The sequence below is a fragment of the Diadema antillarum genome, unplaced genomic scaffold, assembly GCF_040938485.1.
Source record: "Diadema antillarum isolate AM-2024a unplaced genomic scaffold, OU_Dant_1.0 seq00000590_RagTag, whole genome shotgun sequence".
Taxonomy (NCBI): domain Eukaryota; kingdom Metazoa; phylum Echinodermata; class Echinoidea; order Diadematoida; family Diadematidae; genus Diadema; species Diadema antillarum.
Genome location: NW_027271522.1, coordinates 1,133,716 through 1,155,719, shown reverse-complemented (window position 1 = coordinate 1,155,719; position 22,004 = coordinate 1,133,716). Strand labels below are relative to the sequence as shown.

Genomic DNA, 22,004 nt, shown 5'->3' with positions numbered 1-22,004 from the left:
CATTTGCTACTTCTCACGGGTGCCACATGGTTTCAATTATACTTATGAGAGTAGGATTAGAGTGGCATGTACCAAATGTATGACAAAAACTGCAACCCAGTCTGGCTAATGAAATAAGGAAATTCTTGAATTTCTCATTACACCCTCTAAAAGGTAAAGTTTCTTTCAGTGTAAACTTGCATAGAGTCAAATTTAGCTTTCACTTTTGCAATACATTCACAAAATGGATAGTCCTATTTAGCTGCGGGTCCATTTCTATTAATCAGATAAATTCACAAGGAAGCTCTGCATATGAAAGCTAATTCACATCAATTTACATAATCAAATTTGGCAATTGCTAAAATGGGAGCGGATTCCTGTCCAAAGTCTGCTGGTATTGTCAGTGCGCAAACCACGCACGGGAAATGACCAACATAGCAGATGCTTCCATGTTCAAACTCTTTGCAAGAAGATGGCACAATGTCTGCCAAATCGTACCTGCATGTCCGTCGAGAACAGGGTCGCCCCTTTTGTTTTGGCGATGCTGGTGATGGGCGTGAAGTGGTTCAGCTCATGTACATTGATGACAGCATCTGTATATCATCAAAGAACGCAGAAAAGACTTTCTTTTTCTTTTTCTTTGAAGCAATTTCAACCTCTATGTGTGGGGCACAAGGCACTAAGCATAATCACTACTTTGGTGATTAGATTTTACATTGCAACCAACTCTGCATCTTTGTTTGTTGCTACTCTCCAATACAGGACACATAGGTTCAGTTACAGAACCAAGTTGACTCCTGTTGAAGAAAGATACAGGAAGTAGCATCTGGATGATGACATATCAAATACATAACTCCAATAGAAGAACTGCCTGAAATGCATTACATTGAACAATATGGGTCAATGTAAAACCTTTGCATTATAATGTGCCAGTTCCACCTCTCCCTAGATAACACTAGACAACAAATCCTGTTATTGCATTTTACACCACAGACTATTTACTATCTCTACCTGTCCTATCAATACAATTTACATTTTTTGTTTTTATTATCCTCTTCCACATGTAAGCATCTAATCATTTAAGTCAAAATAAGTTTCTGAAAATTAGCTAATGTTATCCACAATTTTGTCAAACTTGCTTAAATCTAGGCAACAAGAGTGACCTTTGGAATGTTTCCAACACCCAACACACGATCATCACTGTCAAGGGATTGTCACTCGATCCATGAAGTGAATTTTGACTCTTCACATCGCACATACTGTACCTCTACTAAAAGGTCAAGTTGGGATCTTATAGACAGAGAGAAATCAATATGATATAAAGCCACTTTCTGTGATCTATTTTCATAGCAGCTGTGGCAAAGGCCTTCCATAAAAGTTACCATCCTTTACATTTTATATGCATAGATCCATAAAAATATTGGGTACAACATTTGGCTGAGAAGTTTGTATCTTATTTTGACTTTTTTCCCCCTTAAGTCGCGGCATGAACGTGGAGGATTAACATAATGGTCTTGAAGTAGAGCTGCATGTTTCTTCTACAAAAACAAGATAATTCTCTGTTGAACAAGTTCAGCACAGTTTAAGCCCATGAAGAGTGACAGGTGTTCTGATCTGGCTGGCCCAGTTATTTTCACCTTTAAGACGTAGTGCACCTGAATGTGGTGGGCAGATCCCAGGTAACTATGTGACTCATACCACCTTCCAAGGTCTGACTCAATGTCTTGCCCTGCGTCACAGTTTGCGTCAAGTGAGTTTGGTTTGTTGTTATTGCTCATTGCATGATGGAAGAGAAATCCACCTTGATGCTGAGACAGACTAAGAGAATCATACGTACCAAGCCGACATCTCTGGAACTCTTTCACGCAGGAAAACAGTCACTTTTCTTTTTCTTCTTGTTTGAGTCATGACAAGCTTATGCTTTAGTACTCCATATCAGCTTACTTTGTGCAGTTCCTCTTGCCATGTTCAGCGTATGTTTTGGAAGGTCTCCTTCTCTCTGTCAATCTCTACACACCATTTCATGTGTGCACTCGGTTACAGCAAAGTTTGTTTTGGTTTGTCTGTAGAAACAACCTCCTTTTTTTTTTCAAACCTTTACCACATTTCATCTGCACAACACATTTGCCATCAAGAAAAGGACAAATTGAATGCACTCGTGGTACATCCTTGCGGTCTAATATCTAAAGCTGCAAAAAGGAACTATTTTTAACCAGTGCTGGAATAAAAATTCTTTCATGTGCTCATTTGTCTACATTATTATGATAATCTGCCTAAAAGGTGTTTACAATAAAGCAAAGGGTTCTTTCCATATTATAATCTTAATTTGTACAGCTTAATTGGCGACAAAACAATCTTTACACATAGATACTGTCATGAGTGACTGATGGTAAACTGTAAAACCCCCTCACCTGAAAGACTAATGACAATCTGCATTTCGGGAATGCATTCCAGTTGTTGGATGGGTTTCTTCGAGAAGGACTTGAAAGACTTGAGCAGATCAACTTTGAACGTTCCATCTACAAAACAGATCACATGGAGGAATAACAACAACAGCAATGATGAAACAATTTAATCTCATCCTGATCATCTCGTGAATCCATCACAAGAATCATAGGAGTTGGCTAACACATGAATCAGTTCAATCTGCACAACACAGCCCTACAACACCTTCTGCAGGAATTCAATGTTTTCGGGTAAATATAAATGTTTCCATATTATGCTATTTATGCAATCAACACACAAAATGCCATCAACCCATCCCACCATGAATTAGGGTGATACATGTATAACCCCTTTTCATGATTAATCATATCAAGATATTTGAATTGCACAGTACATATAAGTGCAAAATGTCTCCTTCAGGTACATCTATGTGGTACATGTATTGCTAAGGCTTGAACTGTTGAATGCCAGCCTCCTCAATGCCAACTAATGCAGCAAGATAACACACAAGTAGTGACGTGAAAACCACTTCCTAACATTACATGTACCTTCACACCAAAACCAATACATTGTATACATTGTACATTGATAGTCTAGTGCACTATGTGTATGTATGATAGCAAACAAAAGATGATTTGTTAAAGATATAAACTTGATTTTGTAGGGGATATGTTATTGTACTCAATGTTGAGAAAGATCACTAGAATTTAATACATTGTACATCACTATCCTATCACAAACCCTGTGCCTATAGTCAAATAGGGAAAATAATAAAGTCATAAAAATCAAAACTGCTACAAAGCCACCACAAGAATTTGCCCTTTTGTTTTTATCTCTCATTTGCTTGTGCGCTGATAGGCAAAACAAGATGTGAACTGTCTTCACATACTGTTTATATACCACTGACCACTTGGGCATCCACACAAGAAAACATCACAGAGCACAGTATTATCTTTAAAACTTAAAAATGCCACAGACTACATTAACTGTCTTGATGAATAATTGTTCTTTGAATTAGTCTACATTTGTATTCATATCATTGTCTCACAAAAACAGCTCTCTGATTAAATCCTAATGTATCCAATTTCCTTCTGTCTTTGGGTAATCCCAGTAGGGCAAGGTTTCTAGCTTTGTGGTAATTCCAACCTTCCACCCCATGCATGCAATGTGAAACACTGAACGACAAAGTCCTGTTAAAAATAGAACATAAATTGGTAATTTGCCTGTGTTTAAATGTTACCAAAAAACTAGCAAAAATGATGCTCATCATTCTCACAATGCATTATTTCACCTCTACAGAAGCAAAGGATTTGTGTCCTCAGCTTTGTGTCCAAAAGCAGAACATACAAATTTTCTGTTGTCTAAAGTGCACTGGTTCCGAAGTATATGACTTGTCATGACAAAATTGCCCAATAACGTAGAAAATGCCACTGACTTTTGCGTAAAATGAGCAGACTCACTACATTGTACATGATTTGAGCAAAGCTAGCAATGCTTTCATACTATACACAGTGTGCACTTTGATACGCTACTTGTCGATATCTACTTGCTTATGACTTCAATCTCTGCATGGCGTAGAATTGGATGAAAATTTGGCATACGGACGAGTCATTTGTAAATATTGGACAGCATCATTTCACTTCTTTAATTCACTCCTTCACCAAAAGTAAAATGTCCCCTGCTTTTTTTATGGTCCTTGTAAATTTTTCCATATCTTTCCTTTTATTCAAACTCTTGTGTATGTACTGTTCATTATGTTGGAGACAGAGTAAAATAAATTGGCACTTTTGAACTGGAATGTCACGGAATACCAGAAAGTAGTCCAAAATAGGGCTAAGCACTGCATCAGCAAAAGGTCAGTTTTATTTGTGGGCTCAACTCACATAACAATTTCTGGTGTCCTGTTCATTGACATAAAAAGTATCTGACATAGTAGATGCCAAGACAACATTATCTAATGTATGCAGCAAGCATTTTTGTACTTAAACTTACATTTTGTACAACCTCTGCAGATGTTTACATACACTGTATTTATGAATATCAAGTTGATTTGCAATCTTGTGAGCACATACATAACAACATGCCCTAAAAAATTAATATAATCTGTTGATTTGACTTGACTTCAATCGAAGTACAAGCTGTAACTACATATCCACGCCAACGGTAATCCTAACAAATGCAGGCAACTTCCTGTGGATTCATCACATGTCTATAACGTGAGGTCAACACAGGTGTGACCAGACTCATGCCATCTAGCGGAGAATCAGAAAGGATGCCACTGATCATGTGACCATGATCAAATTTAGAACTTGTCTTCTTCCTTGACATCAAGGTCAGATAGTTCTTTCCTGCACTGCCCAATGAAAGCAGCTTGCAAGAGCTCAAAAACTAATTTGTTAAAGAATAAGAAACAATAAAACAAATTCTCCTCAGTCTCATTCTCTTTCTGAGTTAAAGCCAATGCTGGCAGAAAAACGAAGCCCTCGTGAACACACAAACACAAACTTGCACATTGTATACCTGTATTTTTTTATCAGCTCAATTGTTTCTCATAACCTGAATAACAACTTGTTACAGACCCATGCCTGTCCACTTTCAGTAAAAGCAGCACAATATGCAACAATTTGGGATACATTTAAGAGATCAATCTTCTCTATGTGAATCTACTGCAAAAAAAAAAAAGTTATTCCCACCAAATCCAAAGAGACCATGTAACATTTTTTTCTGACTTTGCCAATTGCTTGACTTGTGTGAGTTTACACTTTTTTTGTCCTTCTTGGCACTTGTTTCCACATATTTCAAAGAAAAAAAAAATGTTGTACTGTCTTTTGTATGTGTTAGTGAATCTAAAATAGAAACGGACATAAACTGAAAGGGGAAGTCCAGGTCATTTTCATAATTACACATCACGCCTGCAGTATATAAATTGATAGCTCCATGTTTAAATTTGTGGAATCAATTGTAGTCCTTGAGAAGAGAAACCAATACTTAAAAAACAAGGAAAAGTAGAGATTACTCGGTGCGTAATATATGTCCCCGCTGGAAGTAGCATTTTGTAACAAAATGTGCAATATAGGTAAAAAATCAAGGTCAAAGGTCAAAGAAGTCAAAGGTCAAAATTCTGTGTAGAAGTTTTGAAGCCCTCACCTAGTGCCATCACATAAAGCAAATGGAATCGAAATTGGGTTAGAAATGGCGAAGGAGTAGCATTTTGTAGCCAATGTACAATATAGGTCAAAAATCAAGGTCAAAGGTCAAAGAAGACAAAGGTCAAAATTCTGTGTAGAAGTTTTGAAGCCCTCACCTAGTGCTATCACATAAAGCAAACGGAATCGAAATCGGGTTAGAAATGGCGAAGGAGTAGCATTTTGTAGCAAAATGCACAATATAGGTCAAAAATCAAGGTCAAAGGTCAAAGAAGTCAAAGGTCAAAATTCTGTGTAGAAGTTTTGAAGCCCTCAACTAGTGCCATCATATAAGGCAAACGGAATCGAAATCGGGTTAAAAATGGCGAAGGAGTAGCATTTTGTAGCAAAATGTACAATATAGGTAAAAAATCAAGGTCAAAGGTCAAAGAAGTCAAAGGTCAAAATTCTGTGTAGGGGCAAGTCCAAGATAAGGTCCCCTCAGAAGGCAAAATTTCATCTTTGCTCAATATTGACATATTTGGTATCATTTTGAAGCTTATGAGTTGAAGTTTTGATTTCCATGGAGGAAAAAATGATATTATGTAAATTTATGCAAATTTAAAGGGCGTCATTTGCATAAATGTAAAACACAGCGTTACGTATGGGACATTTATAAAAATTCATATTTATTCAAAGGAAAGCAATTGATATTTGATTAATATGTGGACATAAGAAGTTCATCAAATAGTTTAACTTGGTATGAAAATTTAGGGATTATGCAAATGATTATGCAAATTAGCTCGTGTCCTATCATGAGATGTCCCATATGTAACAAAATGAGGTCATTTTTTTAGGTTTTTTTCTGAAATTGCTAAGGTTATTTGAATGCCCTTTTGGAAAGTTCTAATTCATTGTTTAGAGAAAGTAAATACCATAGAAAAAAGAAACAAGAGACCCGCGGGTCTAGCGCTCACCTGAGTATCGCAAGTTCACCTTTCACGCAGTCACTAATCTAAATTATTCACAGCTCTACCAAAATTTGACCAGGCACTCTCAAGTAGAAGATGAAAATGTACAATAAGGTCCCATTTTTTAAAAGATTCCTTAATTTGGGGGGATTGGGGCCCCCTGGGGCCCTCTGGGTGGGGCATGGTGCTCATTTTGATAAATTGTGATCCTGATCCCCTAGGGATGCTACTTGCCAAGTTTGACGAAAATCCATCATGAGGTTTTCAGGAAGAAGATGAAAATGTACAATTTAGGCCCCCATTTGGACCTTCCCAACCACCCCCCCCCCTCCCCGAGGGGCACCCCTGGATCTCCTATGAACAAACTTGAAACTACAGTCATTAATGTACTCACTCATAGTATTATCTTAGCTCTATAACTTCTGATACTAGAGAAGATTTTAAAAGATTCCTTCATTTTGGGGGTGTGGGCCCCCCGGGGGCCCCCTGGGTGGGGCATGGTGCCCATTTTAACAAATTGAGATCCTAACCCCTTAGGGATGCTACCTGCCAAGTTTGGTGAAAATGGGTCATGGGATTCTTAAGAAGAAGATGAAAATGTACAATTTAGGCCCCATTAGAACCCCTCCCCACCCCCCTCCCCTGGGTCCCAAGGGGGGCACCCCTGATTCTGCCATGAACAAACTTGAAACTACAGTCATCAATGTACTAACTCATAGTATTAACTTAGCTCTATCACTTCTGGTTCTAGAGAAGAAGATTTTTACAGATTCCTTAATTTTGGGGGGTTTGGGCCCCCCTGGGGGCCCCCTGGGTGGGGCATGGTGCCCATTTTAACAAATTGAGTTCCTAACCCCCTAGGGATGCTACCTGCCAAGTTTGATGAAAATCGGTCTTGGGGTTTTCAAGAAGAAGATGAAAATGTAAAAAGTTTACGCACGACGCACGACGGACGACGGACGACGGACGACGCACGACGCACGACGCACGACGCACGACGCACGACGCACGACGCACGACGCACGACGCACGACGCACGACGGACGCCGGACGAAGGGCGATCGCAATAGCTCACTTGAGCCTTTGGCTCAGGTGAGCTAAAAACAGTAAAAGAATTTTTTTTTAATAGATATTGAAATATTGTTACGTATGGGACAAATGCGTTACGTATGGGACATCCTCATTATATATTGCATGTAAATGCATGTAGCTGGCTGGGAAGGTCTCTCAGTACACAAATGAAGAAAGCACCCCAACTTTGTAGATACTTTTTGAGTTGAATCAATACATGTACTTGACTGAACAATTTTCATAAAGGGGGAAGGGAAGATGGCAAAATACACTTATGAAAATCAGCATTAAAGGGATGGTATAGTTTTTGTAGAAATGGGGATTCAGTTTTCAATATTTTATGAGATGACTGGAAACCAATAATATGAATTACTAAAGAGCATACAATTCTAAGATTAGAGGAATTCAAAGTTAATTTGATGGAGATCCAATTTGAAACAGTTGAGATATTAAAAAAAAAAGTAAAATGATTTTTTTTTATTGCAAGTGATACACAAATTGTCCTTATTCAGTTTTCAATAGTAGCCACAACAAAATTCATGCGTATACATACTGAGGTGTGACTCAAATCAATGACCTGACTGCTAAACAGACATCATACATCTACTCGATTACTGAAATTCCAAGCATCAGGTATTGCTTATAATATTTCATGTGTCAACTTGTTTTTTATTGAAACTAAATGGCAAACTGCCCTTCATCAATGGAAGTAAATACTTTAAAACTATTCAATTTTTTAGTCGTAACTATCCTGATAAAAATAGGGCATACATACTCAGGTTGGTCATAAAAAATGTAGAATATGATTGAATATGATAATGATGGTTTATTTCGAGGATATTGTTCCCTTGACAATCTGGATCAGTATTTGAGTAATTTCAACTGATTCCACCTCAATAATTACGCAAAAAAATTTGTTTATGGGTATTTTGCAAAATTATTTTGCAAAATACCCGTAAACATGGTTTATCTCCACACACTAAACGAATGGGGGACAAAGGGCAGGCATACTCAGGTTGGTCATAAAAATATAAACATATGATTGAATATGACTATGATGGTGAATATTTGGGGAATATTGTTTCCTTGACAATTTGGATCAGTATTTGAGTAGTTTCAACTGATTTTACTTCAATAATTATGCAAAATACCCATAAACATGGTTCTCCACACACTAAATGAATGGGGGACAAAGTGTCCCATACGTAAATGTCACACGTCATGTCTGTCTTTAATTAGAACCTGTAATTAGAGCTTTTTGCCTCATGACATGAAACTTACCTGTGATAATCTTGAGTGTTGTGACTTTCATCACAGTGAGTTACAAGTTGTAGAATGATATACTTTCAGAGATTTTTGAGGTTGAAAAAAATGTTCAAAAAAACAAAATTTTTCTGGTCCCATACGTAACGGCACATATTTTCTCTTCTAGAATATAATTGTCAAGGTCATTTTTCTCAATTTTTTACATGATTATAATTCTCCTAGATATCAATCACCATGATAAAGTTCAATATGATCAAAGGCCATTAACACTATTTTTCAGGTCATAAAGTCTCTGAATGTCCCATACGCAACGCGCGTGTTATCTTGGACTTGCCCGTAGAAGTTTTGAAGCCATCACCTAGTGCCATCACATAAAGCAAACGGAATCGAAATCGGGTTAGAAATGGCGAAGGAGTAGCATTTTGTAGCAAAATGTACAATATAGGTCAAAAAATCAAGGTCAAAGGTCAAAGAAGTCAAAGGTCAAAATTCTGTGTAGAAGTTTTGAAGCCCTCACCTAGTGCCATCACATCAAGCAAACGGAATCGAAATCGGGTTAGAAATGGCGAAGGAGTAGCATTTTGTAGCAAAATGTACAATACAGGTCAAAAATCAAGGTCAAAGGTCAAAGAAGTCAAAGGTCAAAATTCTGTGTAGAAGTTTTGAAGCCCTCACCTAGTGCCATCACATAAAGCAAACGGAATCGAAATCGGGTTAGAAATGGCGAAGGAGTAGCATTTTGTAGCAAAATGTACAATATAGGTCAAAGGTCAAGGTCAAAGGTCACGACTGAAATTCTGTGTAGAAGTTTCAAAGCACCCATGTAGTGCTATCATATAAAGCAAACAGAATCAAAATTGGCTCATAAATGACAGAGAAGTAGCAAATTGAAGATTTTGATCACACACGGACGCACACACGGACGGACACACGGACACACGGACACACGGACGGACGGACGGACACACGGACACACACACGTACGGAGCCCGTTTCATAGTCCCCTGCTCGAACTCATTCGGCGGGGACAAAAAAACCTAAACAAAGTACAATGAACAAGGTAGCAGTCTCACCATACACGAATGCATGAGTGGGGCTCACCATATGAACGAATGAGTAGGAGGCTCATTATATGTAATGCTCCATGCAATTCATCATAATACTGCTTGTATTGACAACTACACAATAAATTGGTTATTAAATACTGGGCACAGAGTTTCACAATTTATTATGGTTGAGATGAGGAACAAGAATGTTTTCAAAATGTTGTAACAAATCACAATGAACAAGGGTGATGTCATGGCAGCTTCACCATATGAATGTATGAGTGGGGGCTCAAGAAAGCAGAACAAAAGAAAGCATGCATAAATTCTACTCAGGTGAACCTGTTATGCAAGCGGTAGTGTAATGGAATTACATTGTACATTGCTACATTTCTGAAATATGTGAGCCCCCTATGTCATCATCCTTATTCAGTGTAATCTGTTTTGGGGTTTTCAATGTATCTGCTTCTCTGCTAACAAAGGACCACAATAAATTCCCCAAAATATGGAGTGTATGTACTACATGATGTGAAATTATGAAAATCGTCTGACTTCCCCTTTAAGAGCAGAACAATCGAGTCTGGCAAGTCAAGCCTGAACCATATCAGGAAATTCTCCTTGACACAGCTGATGTGGGCTCACATTTGCAAGAACACAGACAAATCTCACTGAGGTTTTCATTTCAGCAATACTACTTGTACATGTACCTGACTGTTCCCCTTCAGGAACAATATGGCCCAGCTGCACACAATAACATGCACTGTATTCTTTTAATGTTTCCCGACTTCCTCTGCCACACAAATGAGCAGTAACTCTTGGTTAAACTTTCACTTCATGTGGCATATCCGGAAGAGAAAATGCAAACATTATGAAGCTCCAGCCCCCAAACAGCTTTGTTGTGCAAAACCATTTACTGATTATGAAGTTTTATCAAAACAGAGGGATATCAGCTGTTAAAGTTAACTATTGAAGACAGGCTGATTTCGCTATAACACGCATCTCCCATAGACACCTGCCCTAGTATTTTCGAGACTTGTCTTCCACCCACGGGTTTAGAATGTACCTGGCACTCCAAGTATCAACTTGTTGAGTTAGTCACAGGTCAAAAAATCACACCAAGGATTTACAAAACTACAGTTTTGGTCATGTTGCCATGCTAGCTGGTCAGGTTTCAAACACATTTGATGATTAGTTATAAGTCGGGTCTCAACAACATTGGGTCTCACGGTCATGTGAGTCAATACATCATCAAATTATCTCAACAAGGTAAATTCAAAATAGCAAGTCGCTCAGCAACATGTTACCTCAAAGCTGTTTTAACTCAGAATGTGAATCTCTTTCACATCATTTCAACAACTGTAAACACAAGCTCGTACATGTACATTAAAGTCTACCAATGTTTCGTCAACTGGTTTTAAAAATAAACCACAAACCTGCTTTTGATATCAAGCATATTACACACAAACATACACGTATGTACACACCTTCACCACTCTTGGTTATCTCATGTCAATATCTTATTGCGAATCACTATTGACAACTCCATAGTACTCACGTTGGCCACCGGTGATGCTATACACAAGCAGATGACCTGGCTTTGTTCCAACCAACAGCTGATCCCCTGTGAGAGTTAAATATAAAAATAAAAGACAACCATTCCGTAATTACCAACTTCCACAGGTTCTTTCATAGCTGTGTGGTATCACAATTAGCTAAAAATACAACGATTTCCTATTGAATAATCCAAATCCATGTCATCCACCGTAAATATGAGCACATATAATCCATGGGAATAAATTGAACAAACCTACAACAATTGAAGTGTAGATAGGTTAATATGATGGATGATTAAATCATAACCAAAGCAAATGCAATACAAAATATACAAAAATAAACAGGCAGTGATTTATTTTGCATAATTTAGAAAGTTGTCGAAATGAGAGTAATATTGCTGGATCTTCCAGGGAACAATAGGCCATCATATACGCAGTCTAAAGTTGCTTAAGGGATATAAAACCCATACTATTAAGTCTTGTATCATGGTAAAAATGCAGAACCAAACAATGATTAACTATAAATCAAAAGCGTGAGAGCAATATTGCTGGATCTTCCAGGGAACAATAGGCCATTATGTACGCAATCTTAAGTTGCTTAAGGGATATAAAACCCATACTATTAAGTCATGATATCATGGTAAAAATGCAGAACCAAACAATGATTAACTATAAATCAAAAGCGTGAGAGTAATATTGCTGGATCTTCCAGGGAACAATAGGCCATTATGTACGCAATCTTAAGTTGCTTAAGAGTTAAACCCATACTATTAAGTCTTGTACAGCTTGTATCATGGTAAAAATGCAGAACCAAACAATGATTAACTATAAATCAAAAGCATTAAGTATTACTTGCATCTTGTCATTTCCACTGTTTCCAATATCATGTGACATGGTAAAAGAAAATAAATCTGAAATCTGACAAGCATTGAAATGAAATGGCACATGTGATGCTCTAATGCACACACACACACACACACACACACTTTTTATCGAGGAAAATAATTGTTGGTTCGATTGCAGGATACAATTCTATCTATACCTTTTACCTTCATATTCACATTTTATCTATCCCTATAACATTCATGCATCCATTCTTCTTTTTTTTTGGAGGGGGGGGGGGGCGGGTGGGGGCAGACTTTACAGACAAACTGACTATGGTCTCCATGTGCACGCTCAAAGTGTGGATCATTAGGTACATACAGTGTAAATACATAGTGTAGTTGAATTGATGGGTAACAGTAAGATATTTACAATTGTGTACGTCGAGGAAAAAAAAAAGGTCTAACAGGTGTATCTTATTTCCGGTTGTAGTTGTTCACCTGAAATGTTGACACCATACTGCTGAATTGTGGCAATGTTTTGTTTTGTTTTTTGTTTTTTGCATGCTCGCAGCCTATAATGTCAGCATGCACAACCATTTGTAGTGGGAGAACATGTAGCATATATTATGTATTTATAAGGCCTAGATCTGATAGATTCGTAGTGATCTGTAAGTTGCACCCAGAGACATTTGCTCAGGATGCACAGTGCAGGCAGTTGTCCACTTAGCAGAAATCACTCCTGTGATAAATCTTGATAGATCGTGATAGGATTTGACCTTTCTTCACTGACCCACATGTGGCAAACTAAGTTACATAAGAACCCTTCAAGTTCATGTGTACACCAAAATGTGTGTCACATGCTTCTAAAATTATCATCTATTTATGGCATTTAAAGCGGTTCGTTCAAAATGCAATGTTTCGTCTGCTTGATTTTCATGTGCAATATCAGAGCATATTCAATGAAACACAGTGTATTAAATCCCCACAAGCTAATGTGTATAAGGCTGTGCCATGATAAATGTATTATTTTTGTTTTGTCTGCTGCGCAAACACTCACTGAAAGTGCAGAATCTTGTTACAAGTGCAAGTAAGTAGTACCTATTTTATACAGTTTTTTGACTGAGCCCTCAGATGTATTTGATTACACAGAAAAGTATATTGGATGGCATTATTTCATGGAATACCAGGAAATATTATACGAGTTAGGGCCAATATTCCCTTGTATCCCATGCAGTGTCATCTAATGAGTGATGCCATATCACAGTACTTAGGGACATCTTGATCTTCAAACACCTACATTGTACATACAGCTTGTATATATAACCATAACAGAGCCACAAAGGACAAAAGTATTAAGACTTAACTTTTGACTCATCTTTTGATTTCTCAGTGGATTTTCCTGATTTTCCTTTTTTTTTTCCTTTCTTTCTTTCTTTGCAGTAACAGTGTGCGGCACAGGGTTGCAAATAGTTACAACTTGTAAACCAAAGATGTGAAGTTTATGTTCACCCCTTTAATTTCCTTCTCTTCCTGAAGGAAAGTTTCTTTGAATAATCTAGGGTGGTCCCCATTTATGAACACTGATTTAAATGACTATTTCAGAGATAATTTCATTTAGATTTGCAAAGGGGTTAAATACAATTGACTCTTTAGTTTTCCTTTCTTGGTTTCACCAATGTGTGTGTGTTTTCAAGTAGGCTACACACAATCTGCTTCACTGAAATGTTTTTCAGTAATTCACCACAGGGCCGCAGAACATCTCCTCTAGGGAAAAAATAGCCTTACAAATTGTACGTGATTATACAGCTTTCATGGACCAAGACTATTTTCCTTATCTAGGCTGACCATAGCTTCTCTGAAGCGCTTGATTGATACTTCATACATGACCCAACATAGTCTTTACTATTTGGACTGACAAAAGGTGAGAATAAAATGAAGCCAAGCATATATAGTAAAAACAAACAGTGCCTAAGGTCACAGAATGATTAATTCTTTTGTAGGATCCTGAATCAGCAGTAATGAACTTGTTTGTAGCTTGTGTGTCCTGAAACTATTTAAAAGCTTTAAGTTACTTTACAAGTTATATTTGTAAAATTAGTTTAATATCACTTTCTGAACTTGGTGATTAGTATGAAAACCAGAAGGCACTCACCATGGCAAGCAATTGACTCTATTGGAAGAGGCAGCTTTTCCAGAATGGGGCGGGCTTCATAGGCATCATGCATGATGCCCTCTTGAGTGGCTTCTTACACAGTGACAACAGAGGTCAGGAGATTTCTTGGGACACGTCCTTCTCCACGGAGGATTGTATCTCTTGATGGAAGACTACTCAGCTCTTATCTTCCATGAAAGACACTGTCCTGAAGAAAAATCAGCACAGATGTTGATCAATACATTCATTGAGTTTAATAGTCAAAGAGACACATTTCAAATACATGTTTGATACATACTGTACAGGGACTTATCGATTTGAACATTCACATCCTGGACTGGGACATGTGACATCAATTATTTAAAGGTATATGGTCCCGGTGTTTTAGTCAAATGCGTATGTGGGCGCATGGCGCAAGTTTCCTATAGAGACCTACGCTATCGACTCCTTTTTAGTGCTTACGCTGTGGCCCACTTCCCCGAGTCCGAAGAAGTCCGATTCACAGTAGTCAGTGGTCCGATCACAGTTTGGCTCATGATTCGGCTGAGGGGGATGACAGCTCTAGCAAACTTCTTTTGTGATGTCATAATAAGAAGCACATATGCACGCACCCTGGCATTACTACAGACTGCGTGATGCACAGAGAAGACAACGAAGGTAACGTTACTTAGCAACACCTACGCGCTTTACTTTTGATGACAGCTCAACTTCGGCAATTTCCGTATCAATGCTATAAACGGTGATCGGCACTTTCATTCAACAGCGCCCTCTACACTACCAAGACTATGCACCTTTAAGGCAAAATGCAAGTGCAACAACCATCTACACGTGTACACATTCTCTCCCAAAATCTAGAACACGCTTTCCTTGATTTTCACATCGTTCTCAATCTGCGACGATGGCCTTGTCACTGCTCGCACTTCCCTGTTTTTTTCTGCCACTGTAACTGCTTGCACTGACTTTAAAAAATGGATTCAGTCACCCTTTACAATATTCTGCAGAATGCAGTGTTGGAAAGGTGAATTCTACGAGAAATACACTATGTGCCAAACTTTGATACATATATGTACAAGTAAAATGAATTGTCTTGTTGCAGAATAATCCATCAAATTATAGCGCCTTGGTGATGCATCGCAAACCGCAAACAGGCAACGTTTACATAGTCCCATGAACTCAATTTTGTGTTGTATTTCGAGCATTTGGCATCGCTACCCAGCGTCACTGCTACAAAAAGTTGAATGAATACTCCAATAGATAAGAAAGCATTCATCATTTAATGCCACATGGATAAATGTTAGCCTTATTTTGTCTTTCTTCAAAATTCATTCAGTCTGTGAAAGGGAAAAGTGTGTGCCAAATGTCTGTCTGGTCAAGTTAGTGTTCTTGTGACTGGCAGTTATAGTATTTTGCATAGAGGCTGGCAGAATTACGTTCATGTTGTGAACATGCATGTGTACAGAAAATCGAAATGAGTTCTAACTGGCTGGAGGTAGTAAAAAGTGAACCGCAACCATCTGGCACCTCTTGAGAACGAAAACGACATTTTCGTCCACACAGTCGAAATGTCCCTATTGTGATTAGCACTACAGTACAAGACATGAGACCACTGTACTCACTACTGGGTCCTCTTGAATAGTCTTGGCACCATACAATACCCAATAGAAACATATTACAGCTGTTGTACATGCTTAGCACTTATGGTAGGTGTTCAACACACTGACCGGGTCCATATGAACCGACTGCGTTCTATAATGGCATTGCGCGTACAGAAAGAAAATGTACGCATGTTACTACGCGCAACGGTGTTCGATTCTTCACTGGGCTACGCTACAGAGTAAAATGAGGCGAAAACAAATGAGTATTCCCTCTCAATTACTGAAATTTAGCAAAATAGAATAAGATTTATCTTGTAACTACATTAGGCCTACCTTTACTGACTCGCTGTTAGATGTAGAGTATCCTTCCGTAATAAATTTGATGATTTTGACCGCAAAATTGTCATTATGCCGCTCTCTCAAACTCCGCCGCTTGTACGATCGTGCACACACGTTACACATACACATGACATAATAAGTTTGTCGCCCGCTACGACCGTACGAGTTGAACCAGAAAAGAGAAATGAATGTGAAAAAAACAAACCGACTCATCTAATCTATTTCAATTACGATGAAAAGTTTCCTAATGAAAATCAATTCAAATTCATCAAACAGTCCTTCAAAAGTAATATTGAAGGATTCAAAATATATTCAAATATTATTTGGGGAAAAAATGACAGCTAGAAGAAAACAGCAGCTTGTCGAATAAAACGCATTTAAGTGCATTTTATACGTATTGTCAGGGTGGTCAGTTTAAATGTACAGGGCAACAGAGCGCGGAAAAAATGACACCCCACGCACACGTTCGAAGCCGCCATCTAGAGCGCGTACCTCTGATCGCATTTTCAGTGCGCGCTTGTGAATCCGGAGTATTTTCTCCACACGTGAGTAAAATTTCAGGTAAATTGTGAGATTTTTCACGTTTCTATTGATAGAAAAACGTTAGGTGGTCGGTGTGATGAACACCCAACCATACTTGGCGTTGGGTTAGACTAGACTATATAAATTACGCTGTTTGAGCAATATCATTATCATACACTTAGTGAATGCTCAAGAGTGCAATGTTGGCAATGCAATGCCAATAGCTCTAACTATGCAATAAGCAATTAAAGGATATCACGAGACACAAAAAAAAATGAGGCACTCAAATAACGTTAATCTCTATTCCACCAGGCAAAGCTAAGCCTCACTGAAAAGAGTAGGCCTAATCTCTAGTCCTAACGGGTTAGATCATCTTATGCAAAATTTTGTTTCATTATATCGCAGGAGTAAAGACCATGTAAATTTTATGTCCATTTGTTTTTAATACTTCAGACATCAACAAATCTGGCCATCAATGCCAATTGCGAAATGTCACGCTATGCCTATAGAATCTACATGCGCATCTATCATAGCATCAAAACTAATGTTAACCCGTCGAGGACGGTTTGATTTCGCTACAACAACACGCATTTCCCATAGACACTTGCCTGAGTATACTCGGGACTCGACTCTGTACCGAGAGGATTCTACGTAGGGCCTACTAAGGTATGGCTCTCTCTTCCACCTCCCTCGGCCCTGCACACACGTATGGTCGTGGTTTGTAGTATGGAGCGACGTACTCGCTCGCTCACGTACAATGTAAGTAGTGAAATGTATACAACAAAATCCCAAACACTCACAGTTACAGCTCATTACAGATGTCGATTACTGAGGTCTGCCCTTCTAGTTTGCTAGCTAGGGGCTAAATACAAAACTTTGTGAAGTCGCTTACCCGTCCATATCTTGATTATTGATCTCATCAACCAACCAACGAACGTACCGTATGTGGCGATGTACGGGCGGATATCGCGGAGTTTATGTGGGACTAGCCGACTGCTGGTGGTGGGAACTGCACCACCACCACCGGCGGCGGCGTCAATCATGTGAAATTATACGAAACGTTGCCGAATGCGTGCGTTCATCCCGTGATTATGGATCAGTCGTTGATATAATTGCTCAGTATCGTCTGCTAGAGAAGTCCAGTCAATCACGCAGTGCACTGTTCTTATCATGCCATGAAATTTAAATGACCTGTCACTATGTTCGACAACTTTCTCATCCCTTATGCATACAAATTATGGACAGAAAATTATTTACTTGTTTTCCCCCTTCCCTTCTACATCTACAATCTAACGTTACATGTCAGTTTTCAACTGTTCGATAAGAGTTGAGATTGTAGCAACAACAAATTGTTCATGTGCAAAATTAATACAAATTTATCACATGTATTCAGCTCAATCACTGCATAGCCAAATGCCACAGTCTAGGAAAACTGTGAAAACATGATAAAGATCAATTAACGTGTCATTTTGTGTGCTCTTGTTTGTGTCCCAGTTTATGTGTACATATTACAGTATGTATAATATTCATATACATACACATACCAGAATACATTTGTTTAGCAGGAACATTCAATGTATTCTCATAAAGACTCCCATTAACAAATTTGTCCCCTTGTCCCAATGATTTTACTCTTGATGTTGATGATGAAAATCAAGATTAATTAAACTGAATAATAAAACATTCTGAGAATTTCAGATGAAATATATCTGGCATTAATCAAGCAAAAGAAAATGATTCAATTTTTAGATTTGGGCAAATCTGTTGATCATTGCAAAAACTATCCACCCAATATCACAAGAGGCATACTTGCCAACATTTTCATTTGAGAAAGCGGTAGAATCCAGGATGCCTTTGCGAGCAGTGCTAGCTTGAATGCTAATAAAATCTTTCAAAAGCGGTAGTCTACTGCCAAATGCGGTAGAGTTGGCAAGTATGAAGAGGGTGTTTGGATTTCAACGTCATTATGGACCCAAACAAATCCACATTATAAGATCATCGAATTCCTCTGATATGATATCATATTAGAAGTGATTACCAACCAAAGCGAATTTAAAAACACTCCAGATCAAAAAGCAGTGAATTTTTCAAATGTGTATCCTGGGTACATAGAGTTAGATGCTAAATTATATGTGACAACTTTTCTCTAGAGTTAATGCCTTATAATAAATACGAGTAATGTAAAACCAGAGACATTCGTGGCATGAACTTTTGTGAATTGGAGCTAACAGCCTTTTTAGCGACATAAACCTCTTGCGAATTGGCAACCAGCATTAATTACACTGTGTAGACAAACTATTGAGTCCATTTTACTTTTGCGAATCTTGGCTCCCTGCAAAATTTGTGAAAGTTTCATGCACACAAAATTTTCTGGTTTTACAGTTTATCACACTCCTCTCAGCAATACCTCCACATCTAAAACAAAAATATACGAATGAGAAGAACATGTATTTATATCAAAGTCTGTTTATTGACATTTGCTTTAGAAAAAAAAAAGTAAACTGTGTGACACTGGTTCAATATGCACTTTGATAACACTTATAATATATGTTTTTCCAGTTAATGCAGAGAAAAATGTGACTGACATTTAAACTACACTTTATGAAAATATGCCAAAACTAAAGAAAATAAGTGTTCGAGCAAATTATGCGAAAAATTGAAGTCAAGTTAGTCAAGTTTCTCACACAGACAATGTGAACAATGAACACAAGCATACATCCCCATAAAGTATTTGCAGTTGTAGCAGAAAGAAAAAAGCCAGATTCTTAGAGAGGAACTGAGATTATGCAAAACAGATGAGATTTTCACTCAAACTTGACTATAATACACTACAGAACATGTAAACAGGAGACTTTTCTTTATTCTGCAAGTTGTGTGGTTCACTTTAGTGGTCCCATTGATTTTAAAATCTTTAATAGTTTATCATTTCAGAATTTCTAGATCGTGTCCACATAAACATTTACAAGTCATACAGTGAAGCTGATGGCAACCATGTAGTCCAGCATGGGGTCATCCCACTAGACCGACACCCACGAGTCATACAGCCCACGAGTTAGACATTGAAAACAGGTCCATGAGTCATACAGCTCACGAGTCATACAGCCCATGAGTTTGACACTAGGCAAATAAAGCACATGAGTTTGACACTAGGTGAAAACAGCCCACGAGTTCGACAGATCACAACACGGCGCGTAATGTGTCGGTCTCGTGGGCCTTGTTGGCTTTGTGTCGAACTCATGGGCTGTATGACTTGTGAGCTGTATGACTCGTGGGCTGTATGACTTGTGAGCTGTAAGACTAGTGGGCTGTATGACTCGTGGGTGTTGGTCTCGTGACGTGCACCCACATGACAGTTCAGAATCAGTGCAGAAGCCCATGTACAGTCTGTAATCATGTTAGACAAGAAGGAGCTTCCACTTTAATAACAAAATATTTTACACACTATGTTGTTTCCAAGTCCAATATTTCAGATGTCAACACAGTCCTCAATATGCCTGCAGAAAATGTTAATTTTTGCTCTACATAATGGGCACACAGTGCATCACACATGTGTGAAATAACGCTATGATGATAGAATTTCTATTGGGTAATGACCAAAATATAAAATACAAATTTTGTATTTGCAAAACAGGTATGCATTCATCAGCTACAAGTGCTACAGTGCCACGTTAAACACTTTTGAATGATCTTGAATCTTGCAATATCACAAGTTACAACATTCACAGGCTCCTACCGTACCTTGGGTAGTTTGCACCAGCATCATTCATTAATCTACACAACCCTACCACAAGGAATGATTTGCTTTACAATAAAGATGACAACCTCATGTGACCTACATTCATTTAGATGATGATTATCATTCTGGAACACATAAATGTAACACTAGCCATCAGTTGTTTACTCATATACGACATAATTTCAACCCTTAAAAGTTGATTAGTGGAAGACCAGGATTTCATTCACTGTCAAATTGCACTCTGGTAGAAACACACCTTACACTCTGACAGTACTCACATAACGGATTGACCAAAAAGACATGAATAAAACAAACTACAATATTTACCATCTCTGCACTGACCCTCCTGGCCGCATGAATGAGCAATAACAACGATAATAATAGGGTACATTTCCACAGCACGCAGCCACAGATGTTATACATACACACATACTCTCCTGTGGTGCAACATGAGACTCCTGTCCGCCTGATTTCTTATAATATATATCCAAAACAAATAAAAATCATTAAAAAACAACAAAAATTTTTAAATTCATAAATTATTACAAATACTTACAATTGCCCATTTAAAAAAAAAAAATATCTGAATGTATTAACTCCTAATGGAAAGAGATGTTTCAAAATGTCACAATATGAGTGATATGTACCGAGGGTTGCCTTATCAGCAATAGCACAGCCATTCTTCAGGCTCTGTTATTTTCTGTTTAGTAGCTAGCCATTCACCTGCATGAAGTATGGGCATGTTGGCTAACAAATCTATGTATTGATGTAAGCATGTATTTGGCTTTAATAGGTAAAAATAGAGGACCACAAGTTTAAAATGCTGAACCATGCTCTTTGACATCATAGAGATCCAATGTACTGCTTTCATACAGATCCACAGATACAATTTCATGGTAAATATCACTTTATAAAGTCTCTACTTTGAAACAGATGACACACGAAAAACACACCAAGTACAAGAAAAACAATATTTCAACTGTAACAACAAATCACTGACTTTCATGCAGTGGATTTTTCAAGTGCTAGGATATGCCATACACAATGTCATTATCATCAGTGCATTTCTTGACAAAATAAAAAAGAGTATCTGCAAGTATATAAGTATGTAGCTACATCCTCAAATTGGGATGTTTTAAAATACAGTGTACATGTATCTACATTAAGCAGTATATGAGTTGTCAAACCATGCAGAATACAAAATGCATTAATTTCCCTTGAAGTTGAACAGAGAGTAATTACTCAGTACTTATGTAACACAACATGGGAATGCTTCAGAGAAAAATTAGACATCCCCTCCCCCCCCCCCCCCCAAAAAAAAAAAAAATGTATTGAACCAGTTAGCAAACTCAAAGTTATGAGTGTTTTCCATCTGCTTTTAGG

At 38.0% G+C, this 22,004-nt stretch overlaps 1 protein-coding gene across 1 annotated transcript in view; it reads right to left on the bottom strand.

Moving 5' to 3' along the window:
• LOC139735692 (vam6/Vps39-like protein) overlaps positions 1 to 17,884 on the bottom strand; it is a 41,857-nt gene extending 23,973 nt beyond the window's left edge. Inside the window, exons 1-5 of the mRNA XM_071646439.1 lie at positions 17,778 to 17,884; positions 14,430 to 14,637; positions 11,456 to 11,521; positions 2,391 to 2,498; positions 478 to 572 (exon numbers count right to left, since the gene is read on the bottom strand). Of these exons, the coding sequence (XP_071502540.1) occupies positions 478 to 572; positions 2,391 to 2,498; positions 11,456 to 11,521; positions 14,430 to 14,502 (342 nt within the window). The 5' untranslated portion in view covers positions 14,503 to 14,637; positions 17,778 to 17,884. The remainder of the gene's footprint in view (positions 1 to 477; positions 573 to 2,390; positions 2,499 to 11,455; positions 11,522 to 14,429; positions 14,638 to 17,777) is intronic.
• Positions 17,885 to 22,004: the final 4,120 nt, after the last annotated feature.